This window comes from Erpetoichthys calabaricus, chromosome 11 (assembly GCF_900747795.2).
Source record: "Erpetoichthys calabaricus chromosome 11, fErpCal1.3, whole genome shotgun sequence".
Lineage (NCBI taxonomy): Eukaryota > Metazoa > Chordata > Cladistia > Polypteriformes > Polypteridae > Erpetoichthys > Erpetoichthys calabaricus.
In genome coordinates this window covers 137,310,904-137,338,435 of record NC_041404.2, presented here as the reverse complement: position 1 = coordinate 137,338,435, position 27,532 = coordinate 137,310,904, and the positions used below count along the sequence as shown (strand labels likewise).

The window sequence follows — 27,532 nt, the reverse complement described above, 5'->3', positions numbered from 1 at the left end:
CCTCAGCACTCAAATGGCAGTTGTGCTGAGGAAGACCACCAGTCAGAGTGAATGGCACTCACAACCCCCAAACATAGACTATGTACACTGTCACACATGCATACCTGGGAGTCTCCTCAACCAATACCACTCTGGAACAAGTGGGTGTGTCATCACTAACGGTATCCACGGGCCAGAGAAGACAGCCACTGACGGCACACATAACCAGCTGTGACGTCACTTAACAAGTCCCGTCCCTCGCTCCCTTATGAAAAGTGACGAGCCACAAAGGTGGCAGCTTTGTCCCAATCAGGAGCAGAGCACAGTGTGACTGACACAGCGAGTGACAATAAATAAAAGCTGCAGTAGACAGATGTGGTTTCAGCGACATTTGAGTGTGACCTTGTTCACATTACTTCCCGATTATTTGTTTTTGTTGGACTTTTATTTCGATTAAACGGGGTTATTGGAGACGGACCCCACCTTTTTCCAGGCTCCCAAATGCCTCCTTGCCACTGGTCACAATATACTTCATTAAGCCCCGCCTCCAACCTCACTCATTGGCTACAAGACCAGTCTATTAAACTGGGCAAGCAACCAAGAATATGCAAATAGTAACTGGGAGAAAAAGGCAGAGGCAAATAAGTGGAAAAAAAAAAAATTAGTCAAAAATTAAGAAGTCTGCAGAACTATAACCGAGGTCAAATCGGGAGGCAAAAATATAAGCTTCAAGTGAAAAACAAGCAAAAGTAGTAAGATTTTAATAGCACATAAACCTGGGTAAAGAAATGCTTCCAAGGATGACCTTTTAACCTGCTGCATCATGACCTCTGATGGCACGCCCCTTAACAACACAAGAGGCTGCCCTAACGACAGGAAAATAAAATGGTGGCAATCATGAATAAGCAAAAACGGTGGTAAAAGTAAAAAAACAAACAAAAGTAAGCTTTAATTCAAACAAACTAATGTCTGATTCAGTTTTTAGGACTCCAGAAACTCCCAAAATGAGGACCCGATCTTCCAAAAAGATGGTAAAAAAATGTAAATGATGAGCCCATTCATAGCCCTGTCTTCAATTCAAACGTTTGAGTTTGCTTCACTTTATGCAACACTCTCTCATTTTCCGGAAATATCTAACCACATAAAAATAAATAAATAAAAACACAGGTGTGTGGAAGGTTGTAAATATACAGCAGGATGACCTGACGTGTGTTGTGCGACACACGAGTTATGCGACCTTTTAAATATGACATTGTTTGTTGCTGCCCAGCACTGGTCACCTATTCTACCAGAAAGTTTATTTTCTCAGGCGTCACTACAAACACGTGGCTATGAAAACTGTTCATGGTAGAGTATTCTTTAAGCTGCATAAGCCAACCGAAAAAACTCCCAGTGTGAGCGCCTGTAGTAGATGGGTTGCTATTTATTTATTTATTTTGGACACTTTAAAATTACAGTCTCTTGGTGCCTTTCATTCCTCCCATATTGCTGGGCTTGAATGTGTTCACTGGTATATATGAAAATCTCTTAATTATTCTAAGTTAGTTTTAATATTTAAGCTTAAAGAACAAAAACCCGATAGCAGGAGGTCTCTAGTGCCAGCAGACCCTCCAGAGCCAACGAAACACACTGACAAATGTACAACTGCACGCAGTACATGGTCAGCCATAGCTCACTCGCCTCGTATGAAATCATGAGGTCGTCTGTTTAGGTACTATGATGGCTCAGAGCTCTAATTTTGTGTCATGGTGTCAGCAGTCAATTGCATTTCTGTTTAAAACCCTCATCCAAGTTTTGTTTGCCTTGACCACGGCCCGATTACAATCCCAGGATTTCTATTTAAAGCCGATTACTTGTGATGCCCCCCACCCACCCTGCCCTCAAGGTCTTTTGACCTGGTGGATGCTTTTCTCACCTGAGCTCCTCTGGAGTAGGACCTGAAGATGGTGCAGAAGCGGCCCTGCCCTGATGTGTCCCTGAGGAAAAAGAAGAGAGTCAAGGTCAATACCCCAAAGCAAAGCAAATACAACACGGAGATGGGCGACACCCTGAGCACACAGTAAACCGAAGGAGATCCTTACCAATGGCCAACAAACCAGACATCTTCCAAAGTGACACAACTTACTTGCTCATTTTCTGCTGCCCCCAGAATCCCCAAAAATCTCACTCAGGGTTACTGCATAACGAGCAAATGAGCCCACTGAGCCGACAGAGCTGATCTCCGAGTAGGCCATCACATCATTAACCTCCTTTGATTCTTACTTTCCATTTCCAAATTGCATTTCGCTGATCCCATCTGGAACTCTTTAGTGAGTTTTCCGGGTGGGAGTCTCCACACTCCATTACTGCTGACCTAGTTTGTCTGCACCCCGGCTCTGCAGATGTGCCCAGTGGAATAGCTGAGTCAGTGCATCAGTCAAAAGACAAAACCTCACATCTGGGTGAGCAGCAGGCAAAAAATGTAAAAATCCAACCAGAAATGAAAAGAGAGCCACTAATACACCGTGAGCTTGAGCAGCATAAAGGCACACGGTCATCTGCAGTGACCCAGCAGGGTCCACCCCGATGTTCCTCTTTGTTGTTCTCCACATTTCTGCTATGGCTCCTAATAGACCACCATGCAAGGTCAAAGCCCACAAGCAGATGAGGGTTGTTTGCTCCACTCAAGTCTCCCAGGAGTTGACCTGCACAACCTGGCCAGATGTAAGCCGCTGCTAGGAGACCAACATGAAGTTGGCTCGGACAGGGAGCCATGTCTTCTTTCATCTCAAAACAGGGAAAGGGCCGTGTTGATGTGTGTGGGTGTTTGTATGAGCTTGCAGTGCAATGGACTGGTTCCTACAGTGCACCTCATGCTGCCAAGATAGGCTCCAGCAATCCAGTGCAACAGAGCCAACAAAATACGACACATGGCAGGCCTGCACTTTAGGATGCAACAGAATCTGAAAATCAAGCTGAAGGGAAATCTTTAAAATACCCAAGACGACAAACAGAAAGCGTCACATGTTCAAAATGAACCCCACTGGGGAAAAAAAAAATGTAAATATGCAATAAAAAGTGCCACTGGCATAAAACTACACACTGGCACCACAATATAACACAACACTACATGAGGCCTGGCACTCTTAGCAGCTTATGAGGGCCGCACTTCAGATATTACACAAGCGGCTCATACAGTGGATTGAGAAAGTCTTCAGACCCCCACACTTTCTGCACACTTCATTCTGTTGTAGATTTAATTTTAAATGGATACATTTGTCCATCAATCTACACTCAATTACCCATCATGACAAAGTGACACCCTGTCTTCAGAAAGGCACGCAAATTTATTAAAAACCAAAAACTTGAATCCCCTAATTTATAGAAATATTCAGACCCTTTTCTGTGCCACTCCACATTGTGCTCAGGTGCCATCTACTTGCTTCCATTCTCCTTGAGGTGTTTCGATTGATTGGACATCATTTAGACAAACACACATGGACCTGCATATAGAAGGTCCAACAACTGAGACTGCACATCAGGACAAAAAAAAAAAAAAAAACAAAACCATGAAGGCCAAGGAACTCCTGTAGACCTCCACGATCAAACTGTGGTGAGGCACAGATCAGGACAAGGGGATCAAACCACTGACAACCTTTGAGAGAGGAATTGAAATATGGAAGAAGACTGATAGCACTAAGACTCTTCCTAGAGTTTGCCGGGAGGGCCTTGGTCAGTGAGGTGACCAAGAATACAACAGAGCTTCAGAAGTCCTCTGCTGAGATGGGAGAACCTGTTGGAAGGACCACCATCTCAGCAGCCCTCCATCAATCAGGTGTTTATGGTAGGTGGACACCACTCTTGAGTAAAAGGCATATGACAGACTGGCTGAAATCTGAGAATGTGATGAAAAAGATTCTGTGGTCTGATGAGACAAAAACTGCACTCTATGGGCAGACCTCTAAGCAGAATGCCTGGCTCACCACCTGCCTAATGCACCCGTCCCCTGTGGTGAAGCACGATGGTGGCAGCATCATGCTATGGGGACAGGAAGACTAGTCAGAATTGAGGAGAGGATGGCAGTGAAATACACAGAGGTCCAGTCCACCTTTCAGTAGTATAAAGATCCAACGCATACGGCCAACACAATGCTGGAGGGGCTTCAGAACAAGTGTCTTCAGTGTCCCAGAGTGGCCCAGCCAAAGCCCAGACTTACACCCATAGAAGATGTGTGGAGAGACCTAAGAAGGCGGTTCAAAGACATTTTCCACCAAATCAAGTGGTGCTTGAGGGGGATCTGCAAAGAAGAATGGATTAAGCAGCCCAAATCTATGTGTGCCAAGCTTGTAGACACTCAGCCAAGAAGACTCAAAGCTGGAACTGCTGCCAAAGGGGATTCTACAAAACACTGAATTAAGGGTGTGAATCCTTCTAGGAATGAGAAATTTCAGTCCCTGATTTTTAATAAATTGTCAAACCTTTTTGAAAACACATCTTCACTTAGTCTTTATGAATTATTGAGGCTGATGGGCAAAAAGGGTACATTTACCAATTTAGAATTAAGGATATAGCGGGTTGGACAATGACTGACGGACAATAAAGTGTGCAGGAAGTAAAGATTTCTGAATCCACTGTAGGCGGACTCAGTGCTGTGCCTTCTGGGTCTTTTCTGACCCGATTCCGACACCCCTTTTTAGGTGCCCTGGATGCCAGATGTTTCACCCCAAACTGGTTTATTACTGCTGACCATGTTAACCTGTAGTGCTGATGACCTGTAGATTTAGAGCCGGTGACACTTACAGTGCTTTTACTGGCTGCAAACAGACCAAACACTCTAAATGGAGAGTAAAATCCAATCTAGGATATGGAGACTCCAAACTGACCTGAACGATGTGCAGAGTTTAACATGTAGAGGAGCGTTGCTGAAGTGTGCCATTTGGAAACCTCTGCGTTTGGTCAGCTTTATTAAAAAGCTTCTCAGCTCAGTGGAGGTTACTTATTTATTTATTTATTTATTTTTTTTAAGGTTGGAAACAAACAAACTACACACAACGTAGTGGAAAAGTCAAGGACAAGTTAACCTACAAATTATGGGATGTTTAACATCTTACTGTTCATTAATTTGGGGAAATGCCTAAAAAGTCACAAAGTTTCATCATCCTGAATAGGTTGGCTTTAGGGGGCTGTTGCTGATTTCAAACACAAACTGATGACTCAAGGATACTGTCAGGGTTAATAAGCAGGCACCCCAAGGTCTTCAACCACCATGGAATTTCAATGTTAGAACCCCCCCCGCCCCGCCATTTTACTTGACATGTGTATTCAGTGGGCCTCACCACAGCTCCAACTTGACTCGTCTCCCGTCTAGGAGGATTGTAGTCGTCTTGTAGTCAATTCCTGAAAAGAAATGTGGGAGGACAAAAAAAAAAAAAAAAAAACAGTCAATTTACACAGCAAACTTAAAATACAAAGAATCCTTCACTTGAGGTCCATTAAGAGAGATAAAGCCACAGCTGCTTTAAACTTAAACCTCAGTAAACAGGCCATCTTGGTGCTGCCACACGTGCCTACAGCGTGTTAAACTGACGGCCACCTCTATGTATTTGAGACCAAAACAAACACCACAAAAGCACATGGACAAGCACAAAAGCAAGTCATGACGTGTAACAATGTCATCTGAAGTTTGTGTTTCTCTCTGTCCCACCTTTGCTCTACCAGCCATCTAATGTTAATGTTTAACTAAAGACGTGTGAAACTCCCAAGCGCTGCACATTTAATGTGCTGAGTTGGTTCATCTTTATTTTTGGCATCTCCTCTCACCCGGTGCCTCATTTCAAAACACCAAACACTAAGAGGACTAGAAATTGGACAAAATCCCCAACTGCCATTTCTGTTCCTACAAACAGGTGAGGTTTTTTATTTTTAATTTTGTTTGTTTCTTTGTTTGTTTTCCTGCTTCTCTGCCACCGGTGACTTTAAATTGACCCGGGCAGCACAGGCTTTTCCAATAAAGGAACCAACCCTGGTAGGGCATTTAGCAAATGTAGGATCCATCTTAGCACCCTGCTAAACACACAAAGCAGCACGGGATTGTAGGCCTGGTCAGCAGCTTGAGACTCCAGATGGTGCTGATGGGAAGGCAGGCGCTGCTTTTTAGGAACAAAGTCCAGTAACAGGCCAGCTCTGCTGCACGTTGTGTAAGACCCGTGGACACGACTTCGCTCCTCGACTTGTGATTTGGTTCTGACCACACTCTAGTCCTTTTTGACCCGTGTTTTGTTTTTCGACTCCATTCTTTATTCTGTTCTGTACTTTAGCTTTTTGTTGTCTGCTTGGTTCAGTCTTTACACTTGAAACCCAAACACCCAAAGCTTTTACTCTGTTGATGCCTTCCAAATATTTTTAGGGTTTCTCCGCAGATTTGGAAATTGGTCACTAAATACTTCCAATTTTATTGACCTTCATAATCAGGCCATTGATCCAGGATGACTGCCACTAAACTGCTATGCAAAAAAGTGAAACAACTACAAACATAAATTAAAAATAAAAAAAAAAAAGCGTCAGGGCTGCCGTGGTTCTGCAAGTTTTCCAATAATTCAGTGGCCAACATAAGATCAGCAAGTATAATTGTTGTCGCTTTTCTTTCTTTCCCTTTGTGAGGAGATGTTAAAATGATGCCTTAGGTATCCCTGAGAAGAGAGTGCAGGCAGGGAAGACTGAGTGGAGAAGAGTGGCAGGAGTGATTCATGACAGATGGGTACCTGCAGGAGTGAAAGGGAAGGTCTAAAAAACAGTGGCAAGATCAGCTATGTTATGTGGTGTGACGACGGTGGCACTGACAAAAAGACAGGAGGCAGGGCTGGAAGTGGCAGAGTTGAAGATGCAACGATTTTCGCTCAGAGTAATGAGGGCAGAAAGCGTACATCAGAGGTCCAGCACAGGTATGACAGTATGGTGACTAAGTAATGGACGGGAGAGATTTTGATATTTGGACACGTGCAGAGAAGAGATGAGGGGTACATCAGGAAAAGAATGTGGAAGATGAAAAACACCAGGCAACAGGAAAAGAGGAAGGCCAGAGAGAAGGTTTATGGATGTAGTGAGGGAGGACATGAAGGCAGTCAGTGTGGCACAAAGTGATGTAAATGACAGGGATAGATGGAGACGGATGATCTGCTGTGGCAACCCTTAAATGGGAGCAGCAGAATGAACAAGGACGGTATCCCTGAATGTGATGTGATGATTTTCTGAGGTTGACCTCCACAGATTAGGATGCAATTCTGTGGACAACGTAACTCAACAACCAACCACTCTGTCAGAATGAAACCTGGCAGCCATCAGCAAGGAAGGCAACTGATTTGGAGCGAAATGTCTCCAGTAGATTTAATGTTACATGTTTTATGTACGTTTGTACCCAATAAAGGGTGAAGAATGAGTAGAACATGTCAGCAAGCTGGGACTCTCCTGTTTCTTTTCAGATAATGAAACATTGGCCTGCATAGTCAAGTGCTGAAATCACAGCCACTCTCGTGCTGGACACATCAGGTTTATTTTTATTCATAATGGACAAATTTAACAGCAGAATGGAAGGTGACCAGCCGCCAGCCCCGATCATAATAATGTGTATGGAAATGAGAGGTAAAGGTTAAATACAGCCGTTATCATAATTTAATGAGAAAAAAAATCAGACTCCAATCTATTCTGTCACTTTCCAGCCAGCTGCTTCCCCCCAGGGGACACTTGCCTCCTACAAAGCAGCACGGTTATCTGCTCATATTATGCCTCCATGCAAGTGGCTTGAGATGAGGTGGTGTCGGCACAAAGGGGAATGACGGGACAGAACAAGCAATTGAGGCAGACACGGCCCGGGCCAAAATGGGGGGGCGGGGGGGTTGGGGGTGGGTAAAGAACAAAAACAAAGCAGAGTTGAGGTCAAGAGCTCAGACACCTTCGGAAATCCTCCAACAGGTGACCTCCAGCCAGAGTCTTTCATTTTGCACAAACTGAACATGATGCCACACTGCAGCAAATGAATTATAGATGCAGTATGAAATATTTATCATCTCCTCCAGTGCCTGTGATGCACTGACAAAAAAACAGAACCCCGCCTTAAGTCGGGGGGCTGACCCACACCTCGGACAGTTAGCCATCCATCAGCAACTGTTAGATCAGGGACCACCGGCTCCTACACTAAATAATACACTAAATTAAAGATAATTATCTAACATCTTAAACTTATTGTTGACTATACACTTGTGGTGGGTCATTTTATTGATACATGTTTCTTAGTCTTGAGGGGCCATTTTGTTTTTCTTTTTTTAATCCACTTCTCTGTGTGTTGTAAAGCTTTCATCCCACCTGCTTAAGATTTTTGTCCCATTCACAACACACAATGATGAAGTCCTGCTCCTTACGTGATTGTTTACCCCCAGAAGTTAAAAACGTAGAATTTAACTAGTAGAAAAGTTATTTTGTGTAACAGAAACGTGGAAATACTAAATCATCAAAAAGAATCCAGTGGGAAAGTCACATCAAGTGTCCTTCATTGTTTCTGTTCCTTTATTATATTTATTTATTCTGCTTCTTGCACATGGCAACCCCCCCCCCATCCCCCATCAGTGTTATTGCAGACTAGCACAGCACAAGGCTTAGTGACCTCCTTGTTTACCCCAACATGAACATTGAAAGTTGCCTCATTGTGAACAGTACCTAGGGGAGCTAACACCTTACTTGTCCTTGGACTCTGTGGCTATTATTTTGCCTTTTTGGCTTGCAGCTGTTGATCCACGCTGAAGCTTCATGTGACTGAATTCAAATAGGCATATTATGGCGGTTCGGTCAAACGGCTCTGTATCATACATTAGTTCCACTCTCCTTAACAATAGCTGATGACCAATTCATATCATCAGTGTTATCACTCGACTCGAGTAACGGTTCACCTTCAGTTTGTTCCAAAACTATCTTTATCCCCTTCTGTTTGGCAGGCTCCACCCCCACTCATGAATATTGATGAATTACCTTAGAAAGGCAAAACACATAGAAACATTCAGAATTTCTTGCAGGATATTTTTTTTAGCCACTAAGCGAATACTGGAATGTCCCGAGATTTATTCAGATTGTCACATGTCACCAAGCGTCTGCCTCAGCCTTAACCGTACTTACGTTCACTTCCAAGCCCAAGCCAAGGAGGTTAAGACAGGTTGGGTGAATTTCAGGAAGACATATGCAGAGTAAATTTAGTCACATGCTTTGCCAGAAAGCTATAACAGGGTCAAACATCCTCCTGAATGACACTTACAATTGAGGCCACTTTATATCGGCTACCTGTGGTCACTTCTCACGATTAGAAGCCAATGCAGCTCCATGTTGTCAGTAACTGCATGAAGTACAACCACAGGTGTGACTCACTCCACACATTCCCGTCATGCTCTATAGCCCATGTATAGCCTCAATGGCATGACACAACATGGCTGGTTTGGTGCTACTTGAAGACACAGCAAATAGTCACCTATGAAGGGAATGAGCTTTTAGGGACTGGCAGGATTTATTCATTTATTTTTTTGCTCATGATGATGACTGGTATATGAGCCAGTTTAGACCTTAGAGAGCTATTCTCTTAGAACTGTTTGCTGAATTGGGCATGGCATTAGAAAGACAGACTACCGAAAATGGGCTACACCTGATCATATCCAGGTTTTAGCAACAGTTGGCCATCAACGGACTGACGAGGCACTACACTCAGCTTCTCTATGGCGTAAAAAGGCAGCTTATAGTAGTGTTCAATTTTCTTAATTAATTTGGGGCAACTGACATGTACTCATATTGCAATATGGGCATCTAACAAGAATAACGCTGCTTTTGTTAACAATAATCAGTGACATTCCAAGTCAAAAAGGAGTCTGACAAAAATTGTCACTTGGTGGTCTGGGTCAATCTACAATTCAAGTATTTTGAGGCAAAGTAGCATTGGCAGACAACTTGTTGATGGTGCTGCACGTGATGGAGGACTTGTTGGTAAGGTAACTGGCCGAGCTCCCAGTGGTCCGTATATGGCCTGTACTATTCATTGTAACAGCAATTATGTCATTACATGATCCACGTTTTAGTGGCTACCCTCTTAGATGGTAGTACCTTGCCACTACAGGACCCCTCAAATGCAGGTGGTGGAGTCTGGATGTTCGGGTCGGAAGCTGCCCTACCAGCCAGTGAAGGGTCTGTGGCATATGTAGGAAGTGGATTAGCATAGTCCATATATGGATGTTTCGGGGTGTCAACTGGGTGGGGCTCATGGCACATTGAAGTTCTCACATTTACAAGACAATTGTGAGGTATAAAGGAGAAACTGCATAGAGCTGCATGTAGGAAAGAGTTTATAAATTCAATGTTTTTGTGTACGGTGTTTCCTATTTTTTTGGTGTATGCAAACTTTCATGGTCAACTCCATGCAAAGTTTTATAAATAAGACCCCAGATCTCAAGTAAAAGGACGTTCACTCACGAGCTCCAGGACACCTGACAGAGACCTGAGCACACAAACTCAAGGCCGTCGTGTCTGCCATACAGTAAACGTAGAGAAGGGTAAAGGGTCAATTATATGGCAATTTCTATTTGTAATTCACTTAGTTCACTTTGCCGAGCTCGGTTTTCACTTTGACATTAAAGAGTCTTTTTCCATCGCCAGAGTCAAAAAAGCCAAATGAAACCCATGGAGATTCAATGTGGTGTAACAAGAAAATGTGAAAACCTCCAATAAAGTGCCTATAAAAAGAGTATGCATGAAGTGGCACCAAGTAAATGAGTCTTCAATGAAAAATGTTATATTGAAAAGAAAAAAATATATAAATTATAAACCAAAAAACAACAGCTGATTTGACTTTGCACTGGGTTATGCACTAATGCAGTAGCTATATTATGGAAACATAAAATAAGCCAAGAATAATAAATAAAGATTCACATTTTCAGGATGACAAACATTGGCTCACAAGCCACAACAAGCTTATCAGCTGCCTTTGCCAACATGTCCGTTACGCAACATCTTGAGCTGATCCTTATAAGCCCACACAAGTTACTGCCTCATGTTTTCACAGGAGCTAACACTGGAGAGTAAAGTAGAAGTCGTCAAGGTCGCCCAGCGAAAAACATCCAACAGACCACAAAAGGATCTGCGGAAGTCCTGCCAGAACACCCGGCGATACACAATGGCTGCCAGCCCATTTCCCAATTACCTTCAAGACCCTACCAAGGACATACAAAGCTAAGACTGCACAATTAAATCATACAGGATATTAAATCGCTATTACAGTTGCACCTGCCTCGATATGCTAAACATAGAATGTAACAATTACTGAATTCCAATAAAGTTCTCCCCGAGATCAAGCTTTCCCCAGTTACAAACTGCTCTAGACTGTAAATGAGTGTTGTAATCGAGCACCGACATGGAGATTCAGAGACTCTCACATCAAAGGACCAACAATATGCTAAATACGTTTTTAAAGAACATCTTTTAAAAAGCATGCATATGCTGCTTTTCTGTTTACAGCCATCCCCAGAAATACTGAGAAGTAAGGTTGAACCTAAAATTGCCTGACATTTTTTAAACGTTTAAGTGCCAAAATAAAGAGAATCGTAAAAGTGTACTGTGCACACAGTTAAACCACTTCACGCCAACATTTATACAGCCATTTAAAATTCAACCACATCATCTGGTGGGAGACATGCATGAAAGCTAAGCAAGCAGTGTGAAAGTACAGTAACATTGGGGCGGTGACACGAATAACCACAAACAGTTTACACCAACACATGCCTGAATCCAGCAGGGTAACAAAATAAAATTAAATAAAACCATGAAAGGAAAGGCTCCAAATAAAACTATGCTCAGACAAAGCTTAAACGATCATCAGTCAGGGGGAAGAGAAGTAATCGCCTCTGCAACTGTTCTTCCAATGTTACGCTGCCGTTACTTTATTATAAATTTTGGACAAAAATCCAAATAAATCTGAAACAAGTAGCACTTCATGCAACTGTGATGGAGAGGTTTGAGGTTGAGCAGAACTACAGAAGCAAACAATGGTTCAAAATACTGAAGTGGAACCCTGCTGCGTCTTTAAAGGAGTGCGCCTTCCTGCAACACCCTCCTCAAGAGCGGCGACAACACGGCTTGAGGACCGGGTCTGAGTTCTTCTGTATGGAGTGCAGTTGACAGGACAATGTGCGTATTTCATTATACTGTTAAAAGAAATTAATAATTACAATTATAAAATTAAAGGCTATAATCATCAGTTATTAAATTGTCTTATTCTTGAATCCCAATACAAACCAACCAACTTATCCTCTCCTTATCCAAAATTTGTAATGTAGTTCAAGAACATTATAATCAAGCCCCAAAATAAATCAAATCTTCAAAGCCAAAAACGACGGACACAAAACAGACTCAAAGAACAAAAATGAAGTTGAGACCAGAGCTCTAACAACACTCAGAAGAACGTTTAAAATTTCTGGTTGAATCCGCAGACGTGGTCACCCAGAAAGTGCATGATGATGACCTTTAGATCCTTGACCTGATGGCATCACACACTGCAAACTTCTGGTTGACCTCACCCAACAACTGCTAACAAAAAAGTCCCAAATTGGAGGGGCCAAAAAAATCAAATTGATCGATCAATCAAAGGTTTCATGTTGAATATCAGTAAACACAAGTTTAACCAAAGGATTCAGTGGCCTCTAATACCCTAGTGTGGCATTTTAAATAATTACAGACACCAAGGAACTGCTGTAAAAAATGTAAAAAGCTGCATCATGCTCTTCATTTTTCTTTCCATGAGGTTCTCACTTATCTTGGCAGCCGAAATCTTTCAAATATTTAAGTGCCTAAACATTTGAATGTTTGAATTCCATGCATAGCTTTAAACACACACCAGTCCTGCAGCGCAGGCCACCCAACCTGAAAACAAGACGCCCAACTTCAAAGTTCATTGTTCATGTTCACTTTCAGTATATAATAAAGACGACCCAAACCAACTCACATGAACCAAACCACACCTTATTTACTTATTTCTTAAATAAAGCCAGCTGTTTAAGGGACATTCAGTTATTTGTATGTGCAAAGTAAAAAAAAAAAGAGAACCTTTGAATCAAACAAACGGCAGTAAACGCACAGTGTAAAATGGAAAAAGCACATCCAAAAGAAATCCAGCTTAGAAAACTGTAATACAACATGGCGAAGACAGAGGACAGATGTTGTTACCACCAAAGTCCTAAGGTCAGTGGAGCACCCCATGGGAATACAGAGTATGGTGGGAGACACATCTCTGCCATCAGTAGGTTGCACGCACAGTCATTTGCATTCCCATGTGCTGTCCAGTACTCTGATGTGTTCTTCATGTCTGGTAGTCATCACTGTGCTCCACTTGTGCAAGTAATGGAATTAGAGCAGGGTTGTATGGTGAGCCTGTGCAGAGCATGAAGCAGTGCAATGGTGTTGGAAACAATGGGGAGAAGGTGGTACCAACATTCAGAGATGTGGTTTTTGGACAGTGCAGACGTATGCAAGCATGTCAAGAGCAGCACATCAGAAGTGAGGCTGCAGCAGACAAAGCAGCTACATTAGCAAACATCAAAGCCAGTGTCACACCAGAAGTATAAACTTGGATCACATGCAATTGTTTTCTTGAGGCAGGGCTGCAGTCACACGCTCCCCTAGCACAACGGTCACTCATTCCACATTACTGCCACTTAAACCACCAGCAGTGCCTTGAACAAACTGAATGGAGGGTGAAATGGCCACCTGTCCATTCTAGTGATGAATATAGATTCTGCCTGGGAATAAGTGATGGTCATACACGTGTCCAATAGACACCTGGGGCGTGGATACATCCATCATGTCTACAACTGTGACATGCAGGGCCCACTCTGGGCATCATGAAATAGGGTGTGATCAGCTACAGAGCTTGTTCTTGTTTTTGCAGAGGACATAAACTGGTACTCCCTACATCAGGGCCATGATCCAGCCTCATATGATCTTATTTTTTATGTTAAATGAGAGACATGTTCTTCTAGAAGGAGAACACCAGTCCACATTCTACCTGTGGAGCCAGTTTGTCAACTCCCCAGGGCCTGATCAGGTATATATAGGACCCAACTGGACAGTGAGGCTGATGTGCTCAGCGGCTGGCAAGAAACCTCAGCCAGCTTGGCCTACAAATCGAAGAAGCATAAGCTGACATTTATCATCAGGCACACAGAAATCAGAACAGTACTGTATAACAGACACATAAAGTAATAGCCATCCATCCATCTATTTGCTCCAAGGGTGAAATGTAGCTGTTTACAGAAGTTAAAGAAATATAACCACAACAATCTCCCTCAAGTGCACACAAGAATATCAAAAATAGAATAAAAATCGTTAGCCAAGTCACAAGTCAAGTGAGCAGCCCCAGTGAGGCACTATAAAGGAGTGCTGCCATTGGCAGGGTGGAGCCCCAGTGGAGATTCTTAACACACTTCTGTTGACAAAACTCGCCTAAGTTAGTGTATCACAAAGACAATGCGCAGCATCGCTCATGATGGCCATCAGTTTTGTCTTCATTCTTGCCTTCACCACAACATCCAGCAGGTCCAGAGGGGCTCCCATAATGGTGCCTACCTTTTTACTCAGCTTTTAGTGGACTTCTCTTGAAAGGCCATTACCAGATTATTCATAATATTTAGCAGATGGGTGTCACTGGGCTATATAATTCAACTGCAAACTTAGGATTTTCCCCCTAACTGTGGCATTTTTTTGTCATATTACATGTGACTTTTTGGGGTTCTTTGACAATGGAGAATGCAAACATATCATTAGTTAGCTTGTAAAGTACTTCTAGAATTCTGTTACTTTTTTTTAGATTTACTACACTGCCATTTTGTTTCTTGTATGGATTGTGTTTTGTGGCTGCGTTGCAATGATATGATGGGCTGTTGAAGGTGGTTTGCAGAAGTTGCTCATTTGAAGTATCACTTACACTCCTCTTTATGTTGGAGCTGCATGACAAATGGCGTTCAAAATTGTGGACAAATTCTAAAATTTTGGTGCGTTAGTGACTTTCTTTGGCAATTCCATTGACAGTGCTTTCTGATTAGCATTTGGATTTCATGAACAGATATAATGGCCAACTAGTTTTGATTTTCACTAATGTTTATCTTCTGGTCCCTTTTCCTTGGCCTCGTCACCCACCACAATTTAATTTCTTGGCAGAGCATCATCTTTAGTATCTCTTGATGTAAGCGAATACAAGATCACAAACCCTGAAGACAGGGTTACCTGAAACTATGGAGGAGAACACAAGTGGCGTAGCATCGCACAACAGATTTTTAAGTTGTGTGTGACCGTGCTTACCATTAACTACAGAGCAACAAGCAGCCACAGACAACAACAATGGCCACTAGATAAGACGACGTGGAGATGCCAATGGAGTGCAGAGAGTTAGCTTCACTACTTACATTACTACAATATGAGTAGAATTCATGCTCAGAGAATGAACATTTTGTTATGAAATGGTTCATTGCTAATTTTTGCAAGGCTTTCTGTTATGTTTTTACGTGCATTTTTCACTATTAGATTTTTTCAACTCTAAGGAATTCAAAGATGGTGTCAGTTTTGTACTTCAATAAGAGTTAATAATTATGAAAATTATTTTGCACTGATTTCATCACCATTTGTTGTAGCTATGGATGTTGCACTTTTAGGATTCAGCCAGGGTTGCATTCTCAGAGGTTGTGAGATCCAAAATCATTGACGTGACAACTTAAAAGTTCGGCTGGGACAACCCTTCCTTAGCAGAGATTGTAGATAAATCTCGAAAACTTTTGCTTAGCAATTTCTTCTTTAAAAACACTTAACTGGTTACAACTCTTTTGCTCCACTCCTTCAGCTTTGATTTTTTAATTCAGGTTGTGTGTTAATGCGGTTATGATTCTGCCTTTATTAACAATCTCTCTTTTTCAAGTCCCTTTCATTATTTCACACTGTTTACCATCCTTTAGCAGAACACATGCAACATTTTAAGAACAATGTTGAAAAGACTAAAATAAAAAAAACAAAACACACACATCAGAGGCACATCAAACTACACATGTTCCCTGGATCTGTCACTGCCAGCTTTAAAATGCCTTCTTTGCTTGACACACATCTGATCAAAAGTTTGACCAAACCAATCATCTTGGGAGCCCACATGAAATGCCTTGTATGTCAGCATCAAGCAGCAGGCAGATTGGGAAGAAGAAAAGAAACCTACAGCTTCAGTGGTTCTTCCCTTTCCCAGAATTCAATGAAATACCCCGGGGAGCCCATGCTGACAAAAGACAGGCATGATGCCGTGATCTGAAGTGACAATGTTACTTTCCGAAAGATGAGGATTCATGTTCATCTTAAAATGACCTTTTATTTGAATCTCCAAGGGAGCACGCTCTTTAAAACCTAAAGTGATGTTCTTACAACCAACCCCTTTTAATCTTAAAACCCATAGGGAGACAAGAAGAATCACCAACATGTTGTTAAATGAAAGAGGGATGTGTCACATGAACTGGTTAAGTGGGTCATTTTGGCCAAAAGAAAACAAAGAGAAATAGCTCTGGACTACAGCAGTTTGACCAAAAATTAAAAAAAATAAACTGCAGCCCTTCAGTTCACTCAAGGGGCTGTCAGAAATCAGAGGACTTGTAAACATCTGATGTTTTAGCCAAAATTTACCACCGATTAGATTCAACACACAGGGATGAACCATCACACATGTTCTGATGACTGCAAATTCTACCCCTTTGCTACAAAAAGGAAAAAAAATAAAAAGTGTGTCCAGAAACAATTAACTGATCTAATGTGAATCGCTGCCTTCAGACTGTTCAGTCAATGGGGAAAAACTGGGAGGTTTAAATCACACCAAAGAGAAGACGACCAGGAGATAAAATAAAAAAAAAACACAAGGCAAACAGTCAAGACCTAAAAGTGCACCAAAGCCTTACTGCAGTTTCAATCTCCGAGCCCTAATAGTTCAAAGCCAGAAGTCACATACTAAACACTTTACAACCCACACTTAGATTGCTTGATATTGTCAACAGAGAACTGCATGCACAGCTGGCTTTTGTATTGGGTCAGTGACGACAACATGCAATGGGATTTCTGGGACACACACCCTTGCAGTGGGTCATCACATTATAGTAATGGCTAGTCAGAATGCAGGAGTGATGAGACTGAAATCTGAAAGGTAAGCCGAGTCTTTAAGAAAGCTGTGGATGGCACACAGAAGGTGTGTGGATTCTCAGCCAGCAGAGATGCATCTGCATGCCTAGCAGAAAACCAAATCACACCAGCTGAGCTTTGCCAGATGCTTGTCAATTTAGTTTGCAGAAACAAGAGATGGAAACGGCTGATATCAACAAATTGGGGACAGTTAGTGTTAAGCAGAGCAGTCGATGTGAGACATCGCAATACTTTGCTTAAAAGTCACTGACTGGTCACACCTTTAGCCCTACGTTACATGAAAACACTGCAGTGTGCATGCAGCCTTGTTCCGCCTAGCTTAGGAGTCGAGTTTTAGTAGACGTGGGGCCATGTTTCATCGTGACAAAGACTTGATGCCTGGAATTTGTGGAAATTCTATGCATACTACAAAATCAGGTTTGAGGTTTTCTATGGGCTAGCAGGAGAGTCACAAGTAAAATGAGACATCAAAGCTGAATAGTGCAAATGGGAGAGTCTGGACATGAGCAAAAATGATGGAACACAATTCTTTACAGGACAGAAATTGTGCTTTTTGAATACTGCATTTTGAAAGGCAGCAAAACAAAATTGTGGAGCAGTTGAAAGGCAGCACTGTGCCAGGTTAAAAGGAGACCTGCAGCTGGTGCTTAAGCCCTAGTTGGTAGAGGTGGGCTTTGAAGGCAAATTTTGCTTTCTTTGCACCTCAGTTCTGCTGAAACTGGCTGTCTTGTACATTAGCTAACCAAATGAGTTTGATGAACTTAATGGATACATCTTATTTGTACATTCTTATCATTGGTTTACACAGGGTTAAAACTCACCATGTTCAGCCTTTGCTGAGCTCTCAATTTTATTTATTTATTTATTTTTTAAGTGCCCTGATTCTCTATTCCTTTTCAGGATGTCTTCCGTTTCACCTTTAGCTATAGATGTCTTGTTAATTCTCACCCATGCAGTTTAATGTGAAGGCCAGGTGTGCCAAAGTTGTGCGTCCTTCAGTGTTCACCACCTGCTTAACCTTCTTCATGCGTAGGCTGAAGGTGACCAATCAGGGAGTGAAACGTTGTAAAGAGGAAGGGCCAAGCAGGGAAGGGCCACATAATATAAACAAATCAAAACTCTTTGTTTCCAGCTATCCACATTGTAACACTGCACTGCTGTTTTTTTGAAATACACATCTCTGGAGAACATTTTCAAAAGTCTCTGCCAACTGCCAACACAGTATTCCTTATGTAGTAAAATGTCTTTTTGAGTTGTAAATGGACATTATTGCTAAATAATGTATTTTTCTTTACTCTAGTCTTTAGTTGTTTGTATTCCATAACTCAAAATGCCAAAGACCACATTCTCAATAAACATTTTCTCTAATGCCACGAACTCTTCTGACTGGCAGCATTTTCATTTTTGTGATGCAGTGGCCATGTGTGTGATCTGAAAGCAGTGCTTGGTGATGAGCAAAGATAAAGTGGTTTTGAGGCCACCGTTTTACTTTACCAGATCAGTCAGAGGTTTTGTTAATGTAGTGCGAAGATTACATTTTGCGTTTATAGACTTTTGAGAAAAGAGTGACAAGATTCAGGAAATGTACCTAAGCAAGTGTGAAATACTGTAAGATAGACAGATAAAGCAAAGACGAAGGTGCGGCATTTCACCAATACCAGCACTTGAAATGAGCCAGCAATTTTGAATTATGGGAAGAGATTTCATGTTTTTTGGGTGTTTTTTTAAAGATTGTTTTCTACCCAAAACTGAAAACACTTTGTGGATATTGGAGTAGAAAACAGGTGCAGCTGACATGACTCAAGTCTTTGTGCCATACTGCCAAAGTGTGTGGGATTTGCAATTACAGCCTGTTTAGTGAGGGCGACCCCCCTGTTCTTGTAGTAGGCAACACTACGCTGTCAAATGGCTGCATTAAGTGCTACCTGAAAATTTTTTTTAAAAATTGCATTGAAGCACTTTGAGCTACATCATTTGTATGAAAGTGTGCTATATAAATAAATGTTGGTGTTGATTTGTCATCTTGTAAAAACAGAAATGGAGATGAACAAATAAATTGGCACAAACACATAAACCAAAGGGGTATGCAGAGGGAAGATTTTTCAGAATTAGGAGATAACAGTGATGGTCCCCCAGGGTTCAGTGCTGGGACCCTAAATAGACTGACAAAAATATAAAAATTAGGCTGGTTAAGTTTGCAAATTATAAGCAAATAGGAATAAGAGCAGAGAAAGGAGAATCAGGTAAACGGTTACAGAAGACAAGCTTGGACAGATTTTGTGGCAGATGAAATTCAAGTAAGTAAATGTAAAGGAGTACATTGAGGAAGTAAAAATGTTGGAATCAAACACACAATGGTGTGTGGCGGGGGGTATCTTATAAGAAAGATCAGGAGTTATAATGACCCTCCATGTACATCAAGACAGTAGACAGAGATGATCAAAAGCTAATAGGATGTTAGGTTATACATCACAATGTGTCAAATACAAACCATTGGAGGTCAGGATTAGGTAATGAAACACACTAGTGGGGCTTTACATGGTGTGCTGCATGGAGTTTTGGTCTCCATATTACAAAAAAGAAAAAGTCAAAAGAAGAGTGACCAGGCTGATTCAGGACTAAGAGATACGAGCTATGAGGAGAGACTGGAGAAGTTGAGACAGTTCAGTTTAAACAAGTATAGAATGAGAAATGACATTGGCTGAAATGCTGAAAATTATGAAAGGAAAGAGTGCAGTGGATTCCAGCTGTTGCTTTAAAATAAATTCTTTAATAAGAACAAAAGGACAAGGCTGGAAATTTGTAAGGACAGACTTTACATACATGTTACAAACAGATGGAATAAGTGACCAAGCAATGTGGTGGGGTGTGGGATTTCAGGTACCTTCAAACCTCGATTTAGGAGAACAGAATGTATGAGCTAGTTGGGCAGAATGGCCTGTTTTCATCCCAATTGTTCCAATGTCTTTGTCTTTTTTGGATATGTTACTTTCACATGAACATACAACAGATAGATTGATACAACTCATTCAATATTTTGTTTGGTTTGAGGGGTTCATTAGCATATTTACTTTTATTTCTGTTATTTTACAATTCTTTTTTCCAAAATCTGTTACATTATATCTGGTATTGGTAACTAGTGCAGTAAACTGTGTTTCAGGTTTTTTCAGGTTTAAAAAAAAAAAAAACCCAAACAAAGATTATGAACTAAGATTGTAACACAAACTGATCACGGCACCAGCGAGTGGTGACAGGGGGCATGTTGATTAGCACATACAAGTAAGAATTTCTCTATACTCTGTACATGTGACAGTAATCACAATCCATTGCTGCAATGTCACGTAGCAGTGGCAACTCAGCCAGAGCCAAAGAGTCTCGCAGGGCCAGTCATACAACATATACATCTGGAGACAAACATCAGTGAATTTGCAGGGCGGGAACAGTTAGTGAGCCTTCTAAGTGTCACATTTCTAAAACAATCCAACGCCTCCTGAAGGTGGCGCTCAATGCAGGGGCAGTGATTGATTTTAAACTGCACAGCAATGGGGCTCCCATTAACCTGATCTGACAAGCTTGTGTTTGCAATAAACTTTCAACAGCCGAAAAGACTCCTAGGGAGACACCTATTAAAGATATAAATGTGTGTTACATGTGCAATGAGCACACTGCACATCTAAAAAATAAATATGACCTGTCGCAAGTGAAAATTCTTTTTGTAAAATAAGATTATACAGTACATTGGCATTGAGAGACAGACAGTCTAGTGGTAAAAGTGCACAATATGTTACCGCAGGTCGCTGTGTGCTCTGTGTTGTTCACAGTTATGATGACAGTGTAGGAGTCAATGTAAGGTTGAAAGAAATCGAAAATATTAACTACAAAATATGCACTTGAAGTAAATGATACATCACACCCCATCAAAAAGACAGCCATGAAGAGAGCTGATAACAAAGAGCCATCAGAAATACAGATTTCAGTACTCAAAACAGCAAAAATCAACAAATCTGTGTAAAGACATCAGTAGAAGCATGGCGAGGCTACACAACATCACACCTTCTGACTGCTCACCTAAACAAATAACTAAATGAAGTTAACATTACAGTCTAATTGGAAAAGCAACATGAGATGTCACAATATGGCCACAGCGTTTTAACACATAGTATATACACAGACCATAATGCTTATCTAAACTCGACTTGCTGTTGTTAGGCCATATGACGATACAATTGACAGAAGTGACAGAAAGACACTGTAGCGGACAAGGCCAAGTGGCTGCAGTGGTCTACGTGTGTGTCTACTCTGTCGCTGTGCACACTGTAATGTATAAATTGCATCATTAAGGTTCGGTTATCTTCTGTTACTGAGCTCCTGCATTGATAACAGCATATTTTCTCTCAGTGCCGAGTCTATTTTCTGTTTTTTTGCTCTCTCCCTGGTGGTTTTAAGTGCACAGACTGGAGGAATCGAGAGAGGTTGTTTTAGGAAGAAGCCCTGTGGCAGCAGGCTTTGCAGTGGCAGATTTCGCCACTATTCACTACAAATGTTTTAATGACTTGTCTTCAGACATCTGAGAAGTACACCGATTTCGCCTACTTAGGCTAAGTCAACCCTACCACGTTTTTGTTTAAAAACATGGAATTAGTCTCCATGTTGGCCTTTCATAAACACTACTCCAGCATTTAAACCCCCGAAACAACAGACCATTGAAAGTGCCAGCTTCACAGTGAGGATGGGTGAAAATGAGAGTTTTGAAAACTTTTACTGTGCACAGCTTGATTCATGCTTCTTACATGGCTCTTCCCTGATTGGATCCTGCTCATTACATCTCATTCCCAGATTGGTCTCACTTCAGGGAAGAAAACCAAAATAGCATGGCGCGTGTTGTGCTGCTTCTTAATTGTATTTTATATATTTTTTATGCTATATACCTGCGCAAATTGCAAATAAATTTTAGTAGTCGCCACAGTTATGCAATAAATCCAGTGGTTGGTGGCATCACCATCTCTTCACGGAGTAATCTGCCTACTGGGCATGTCCAGTGTGGGTGAATGGCTAGATCATACACATTTTCGGTCATTTTAGTGTGGGCAGAGATACTTTCAGAAACAATGTAAAAACCTTAGCGTTGATTGAAATCATTTAACAGGTTAACAGCAAACAGATGCAGGTTAAGGTGCTAATGTGAAATCCATACAACAGCATTGCTACACAGAGTGGCAGAAGGAAAAAAAGAAAAACAAATTAGGAGTGGTCTCCCCTCGACTTTCTCATATACTCAGATATGGGAATGGATATTTGAGGAGTAAACCACAAGACAATGATTTTTATATTATGTACATTAAAGAACCATTGACAACAAATCAAATCAATAATATATTGAACAATTATGAAAGTAAAGATGAATAAATCGGACTCTGCAGCTGCATGAATAAAAAGTACCACTTACAGTCAACAGAAATAGCCCAAAAGTTGACAGAAATCTATGTTTTGTACCTAATACTAACATGCAAAATTTGATTGACCTAAGTGAAAGTGTACTCCGGTTATCGTGTTATATATAAAATATACACACACACAATTCCAAAAACAGTATTTTTGGACTCGGGAAGGTCTAAAACTTCAAGATTCATCAAAAATTTGAAATTCAATCTTTGGACGATTCCAATAACTTGCCTATACTTCACATACGAGAAAGTAAAAAACAAACAGCATTAAAATTAAAAGCCATCACTACTAAGGCAGCAGCCCTTTCTCTCCATGACTGTCCTGGGGCTCCTTTAGTCATTGGTTTATTTGCTGTGCAAAGATGAGCTACGGGGTCTCTTAGTCGACTGCCACCATCAGGGAGTCCAGCCCACTGACACCCTACACTCCAGTACCTAAGGCCTTGTGGTGCCTATTCAACTGAAAATTTATCACACCATATAAATCATCAATCACTTAATCCAGCAGATTAAGCCATAAAAAGGGACAAAACTACTGTTATCAATAAATGACAACCAGAAGTAAACAAACAAAAAACACACCAAAGGATCTCTTCTGTGCTGCTGATGTGTCCAAATTTATTAAGGTGCTAACTTCTGCAAATCCGTTTTAAGTTCTCCAAGGTTTTTATCAATAGTTTTATTTTTGTACTTCATTCCAAGAATTGTTAATTAACATCTTGAAGCTTACACTCCTACTGTTTATTTATGGAGGGACACACTTCCCACCTGACTAGTTTGGCAACACCAAGCGGCTGGCTGATGCCGGATGGATAAGGTGGAGCAGAGCAGGAGAATGAAGAGGAAAGAAAAAGAAAAGGGCCTCACCCAGATCACTCTCAAACAAAGTTATTTATACTGCTGAAGACCCTGCTAACAAAGGGAGAAATCAGAAAACACACCAGTGGGAGCAATGCCCAGCACAAGCCACCATTGATTTGTGTCGTCTTCCCCGTACTTTTACTCTTTAACACAAATGTGTACAGATACTTCTGGAATTCTGTACGGTCAACAGGAAAACAAAAGGCTTCCACTGGCATGGCATACATAACTAATTGCTCTTTTAAAAATAACTAACATATTCACACAAACAAGGCACCACCAAGTGACAAGAAATACTATACCAACAAAAAAAAAAACAAAAAAACAATAAAAATAAACTAAAATGACAAAGAGAGGGGACATGGCATAGTCACAAAGACAAATGCACAATTATTTACATCCTACAATTAAAACAGGAGAAAAGCAGCTTATTGAGCCACCCACTGCAGCTCTTTGCTTTTTGGATGGAGTGTTGTAAAACACAGGTAATTAAAGCTAACAAACCGGCTCTACAAGAAAAACTGGGTGAAAAGCGACCTGATCCGTTGAGTTTTCCTCAAATTTTAATGTAATAGGATAGACAATAAGGCAGAAGGGTGCAATGTCTGCGTTTAACTCCAAGGTCTAATCTAATTACATTTTTTTTTTTTTCCCTATGGCTCGGATCAACACAATAAGTTAAAGATTATTTATTTATGGAGGAAACTGGAAATCTTCCCAATACTTAGGGTCAGCCCCTTTCTTCTACACAAAGCTGTGCTGCAGCTGTGATATAAACACACTTCAGGTCACAATTTATTGTGCAAAGTGTAATGCTGCAGTTGCACGCTGCGGCACATTTAAAATAACTTATGATGCAGTAAAAGAGAATGCCCTAATGCGTTAAAAAAAAAAACAAAACATTGCAATTACAGACAATTTTTCTGACTTTTGATTCCCTACTGCAACACATGAATAACAAATGTGCTGTTTAATAAAGACTGGAATAGATTAAAAGAAAAAAATTAAACACTTCCAACGCCGCACAACAACTCTCACATGTTCCCCTACTAGTTCAGATTTTTCAATGGCTTAAAGTGTCACACAAATAATAAAATCCAACAAACTATAAATCAGAGTCTAGTCTACTACCATGTCAAAACAGTCAAATGACAAATCAAAATTAAGCAGTAATTAATTTGTGCTTATCATGAAAGCAAAGAAATGAGAACAACTCACCACTGCTGTAGGCATAAGGAGACTCAGCAGATCCATCCTGCAAACTGTCCAAAATTTCTCCCTTCCCAACATCACTGTCTCCCACCAGTAGGAACTTGAGGAGATAGTCGTAGCTTTTAACAGGACTGCCCTGGGTGCCCATCTTGACTCGCATCTGTACAATCTGTTCCAACAGGGCAAACCTGGCAATGGCCAAAGAAAGTCTCTCTCTCTTTTGTGTTTTTTGTTTTTTTTGGTGTGAAGTACCCCAAAATCAACTTTGAGGGTTGTCCCACTCTACCAAAGCAGCACTGTCTTTTATGCACAAATTGGATTGATGCAAGTCAGCAGCAACTGGTGGCCTTCAATAGGTTGACATGAACAGGCTGTACCAGAAAGACAAGCACACAAAACGTAGGTGTCCAGTTCTTCTGATCATGTGTGGATCTGTCAAGGCAACATGCGGAGGTTCAGGAACAAAGAGGAATGCGTTTGTGTCAGACCTGGCAGCTGTCTTTCCACCAAATTCATATTTCCATATTACAAAAGAGCAAAGAAGCACCCCAGCAAACCTGGCATGAATATAACATTAATAAAATATGCTGCTGCTTATACCAGGGTTTTGTTTTCAGTGTCATTTATCTATTAAGAAAATGGTCTCAATGAAGAACAAATGTGCTCCCACTCCTCGAAGCCAAGCATCTGTTCAAAATAGTCAGACCTGGAAAGAATTGCTATTTAAAAAAAAAACACACACACACACAACTGTCTGGCACAAAACCTGCTCATTAAATACTGAAGGCCACGACCAAAGGGCTGTTTTCTCATCCGCGTGGCCAAAGGAAAATGCATCTTTTGTGCTTCTGCTCTCTTTTAGTTATTTCCGAGGATGCTTCATTGTCTTCAAAAAATGTCAACAAAAGAAATCCTCTGGTTGCGGGGATCCTAGTCGTAAGGCTACAAACAGCCTTGAAACTGAGAATGAAGACCAATTAAAAAAACAGGAGCGAGAAGCAGAGTCAAGTCTTTAAAGAAAATCTGAAAATATTAATGAAGAAAAACATTTCATTGTGTCCGGCAAAAAAAAAGAATCACGCCCTCCTAGTGGGGCTGAGGTTGCTCCTGGCGAGGACCCCTTTATCTTTCTAAATTCAACTGAGATTTTTGACCTATTAAGCCGCTCATAAAATAGACAAGAGAATGAGAGAATGGGGTTTTAACTCCTACAGAGCTGTAAAACAATATCAAATGCTGTGACTGACGACTATTTCATTGACGCCAGTTTAATATGCGCGTCTTCGATTACAGTCACATTTCTCACCTTAAAATAACAGAAAAATTGTCAGTCCATGAAGAAAAACCTGAGCATAGTACACGATTGAAGTTCCTGGTCTCCAGATGATTTTCCGGAGTGCAGCTGACGTTGTCATCCGCTCTCTCCTTACTCTAAAGTCGGCTTCCCTTCATACTGCCACTCCGAGGCCTCACAATTGGCCCTCGACATCAAAGTTGAGTAAACTTAGCCATTCAGCATTCACCCTGCAGTATGCAGTAATCGTTTTTCCGTTAGCTTCACTCCCCTTACCTACGGATTTTTTTTTTGGTCTTCGATAAGTCCACAATTCCGTATATGTCATAAGCAATCATCAGCGTTCTATCGATGCCCGCGCCAACACGACTGAAAGAGCGTAGCAGTGGCTGCCTTAACAAGCGGAGTCCGCGTTCCTCAACAGGCACCGCCCTCCGGAGCAGCCTAATGGCTGACGTGACTCACGAACTCCTAGCCCATTGGTTCTGTGTCGCGACTGTCACGCAAAGGTCCCTTGGGTTGTTATTGTGGCTTTTGCAACGCCTCGCTCTGGTCAGGTTAAGATTAAAAGAACGCGGTCCTTGGGATGAGGCGGCTCGACCGCAAAGGCGACAGTTTCAGGGATCGGTCAAGGAGGGAGCGAGAGTAGGGGGAGATTCAGGCAGACAATACGGGTTAACTTTTAACAATGACCCTCGCGTGACTGATCAATGGCCAGACATCTGGAACAAATAACAATCGAAATAAACACCAAGAAAACAATGCGGGAGATAACCGTCTACAGTGGGACTTGGCCAATACAAAGCAAATCAACATGTTAACGTAGTCTAGCTCAGGATTGAGGGGAGCTGGAGCCTATACCGACAGCATCGGACGCAAAGTAGGAATCTGCAGTGGACGGGACGCCCGCGCACATTATGCTCCGACTTAACAAAGGTACAATAAAACATACAATCCCCAACCTGCAGGGGATTTGGAAAGTCTTCAGGTCCTGTCACCTTGTGCACAATTTATTGTGTTGTAGATTTCATTTTAAACGGATGAACTTGTCATTTTGCTTATCAATATACACTCAATAACCTATAATGACAAAGTGCAAACATGTTTCTTTTTTAATTATCCCCTCTATAAATTAAAAAAGACTAATCACTGGAACTTATAACAAAACTAAAATAATAAAATTTTAAATATTAGTGTTGGCACTTGTAAAATAAAAAAAGTCAAACCAATAATTCTACCAAATTCAAAATTACAGCCTAAGTGATAATACTTACTCATGTCATTCCTTCAACAATCAGAGCCGAGGACTACTACAAGTCCAACCATCCATTCATGTGTTCAGCTTGTGGCATGCTGGAGCCCACCCAGACAGCTTTGGACACAAAACAGCAAGTAACCAACGACAGGAAGGCTCATGCCAGCCTAAATGCATGTTTTTGGATGGTGACAGGAACCTCAAGTGAGTACAAGGAGAACATTCAAATACCAAAAAGGTAATCCTGCAGCTTGTAAGAAGATCAGGAAACACATG

The 27,532-nt window shown here is 41.3% G+C and overlaps 1 protein-coding gene across 1 annotated transcript in view; it reads right to left on the bottom strand.

Annotated features, from left to right (window-relative positions):
* The window catches only part of rab40c (RAB40c, member RAS oncogene family), a 36,974-nt gene extending 10,565 nt beyond the window's left edge, over positions 1 to 26,409 (bottom strand). The window contains exons 1-4 of the mRNA XM_028814062.2: positions 26,014 to 26,409; positions 24,714 to 25,667; positions 5,295 to 5,355; positions 1,895 to 1,955 (exon numbers count right to left, since the gene is read on the bottom strand). Coding sequence (XP_028669895.1) covers positions 1,895 to 1,955; positions 5,295 to 5,355; positions 24,714 to 24,867 — 276 coding nt within the window. The 5' untranslated portion in view covers positions 24,868 to 25,667; positions 26,014 to 26,409. The remainder of the gene's footprint in view (positions 1 to 1,894; positions 1,956 to 5,294; positions 5,356 to 24,713; positions 25,668 to 26,013) is intronic.
* Between the last annotated feature and the right edge of the window lie 1,123 nt (positions 26,410 to 27,532).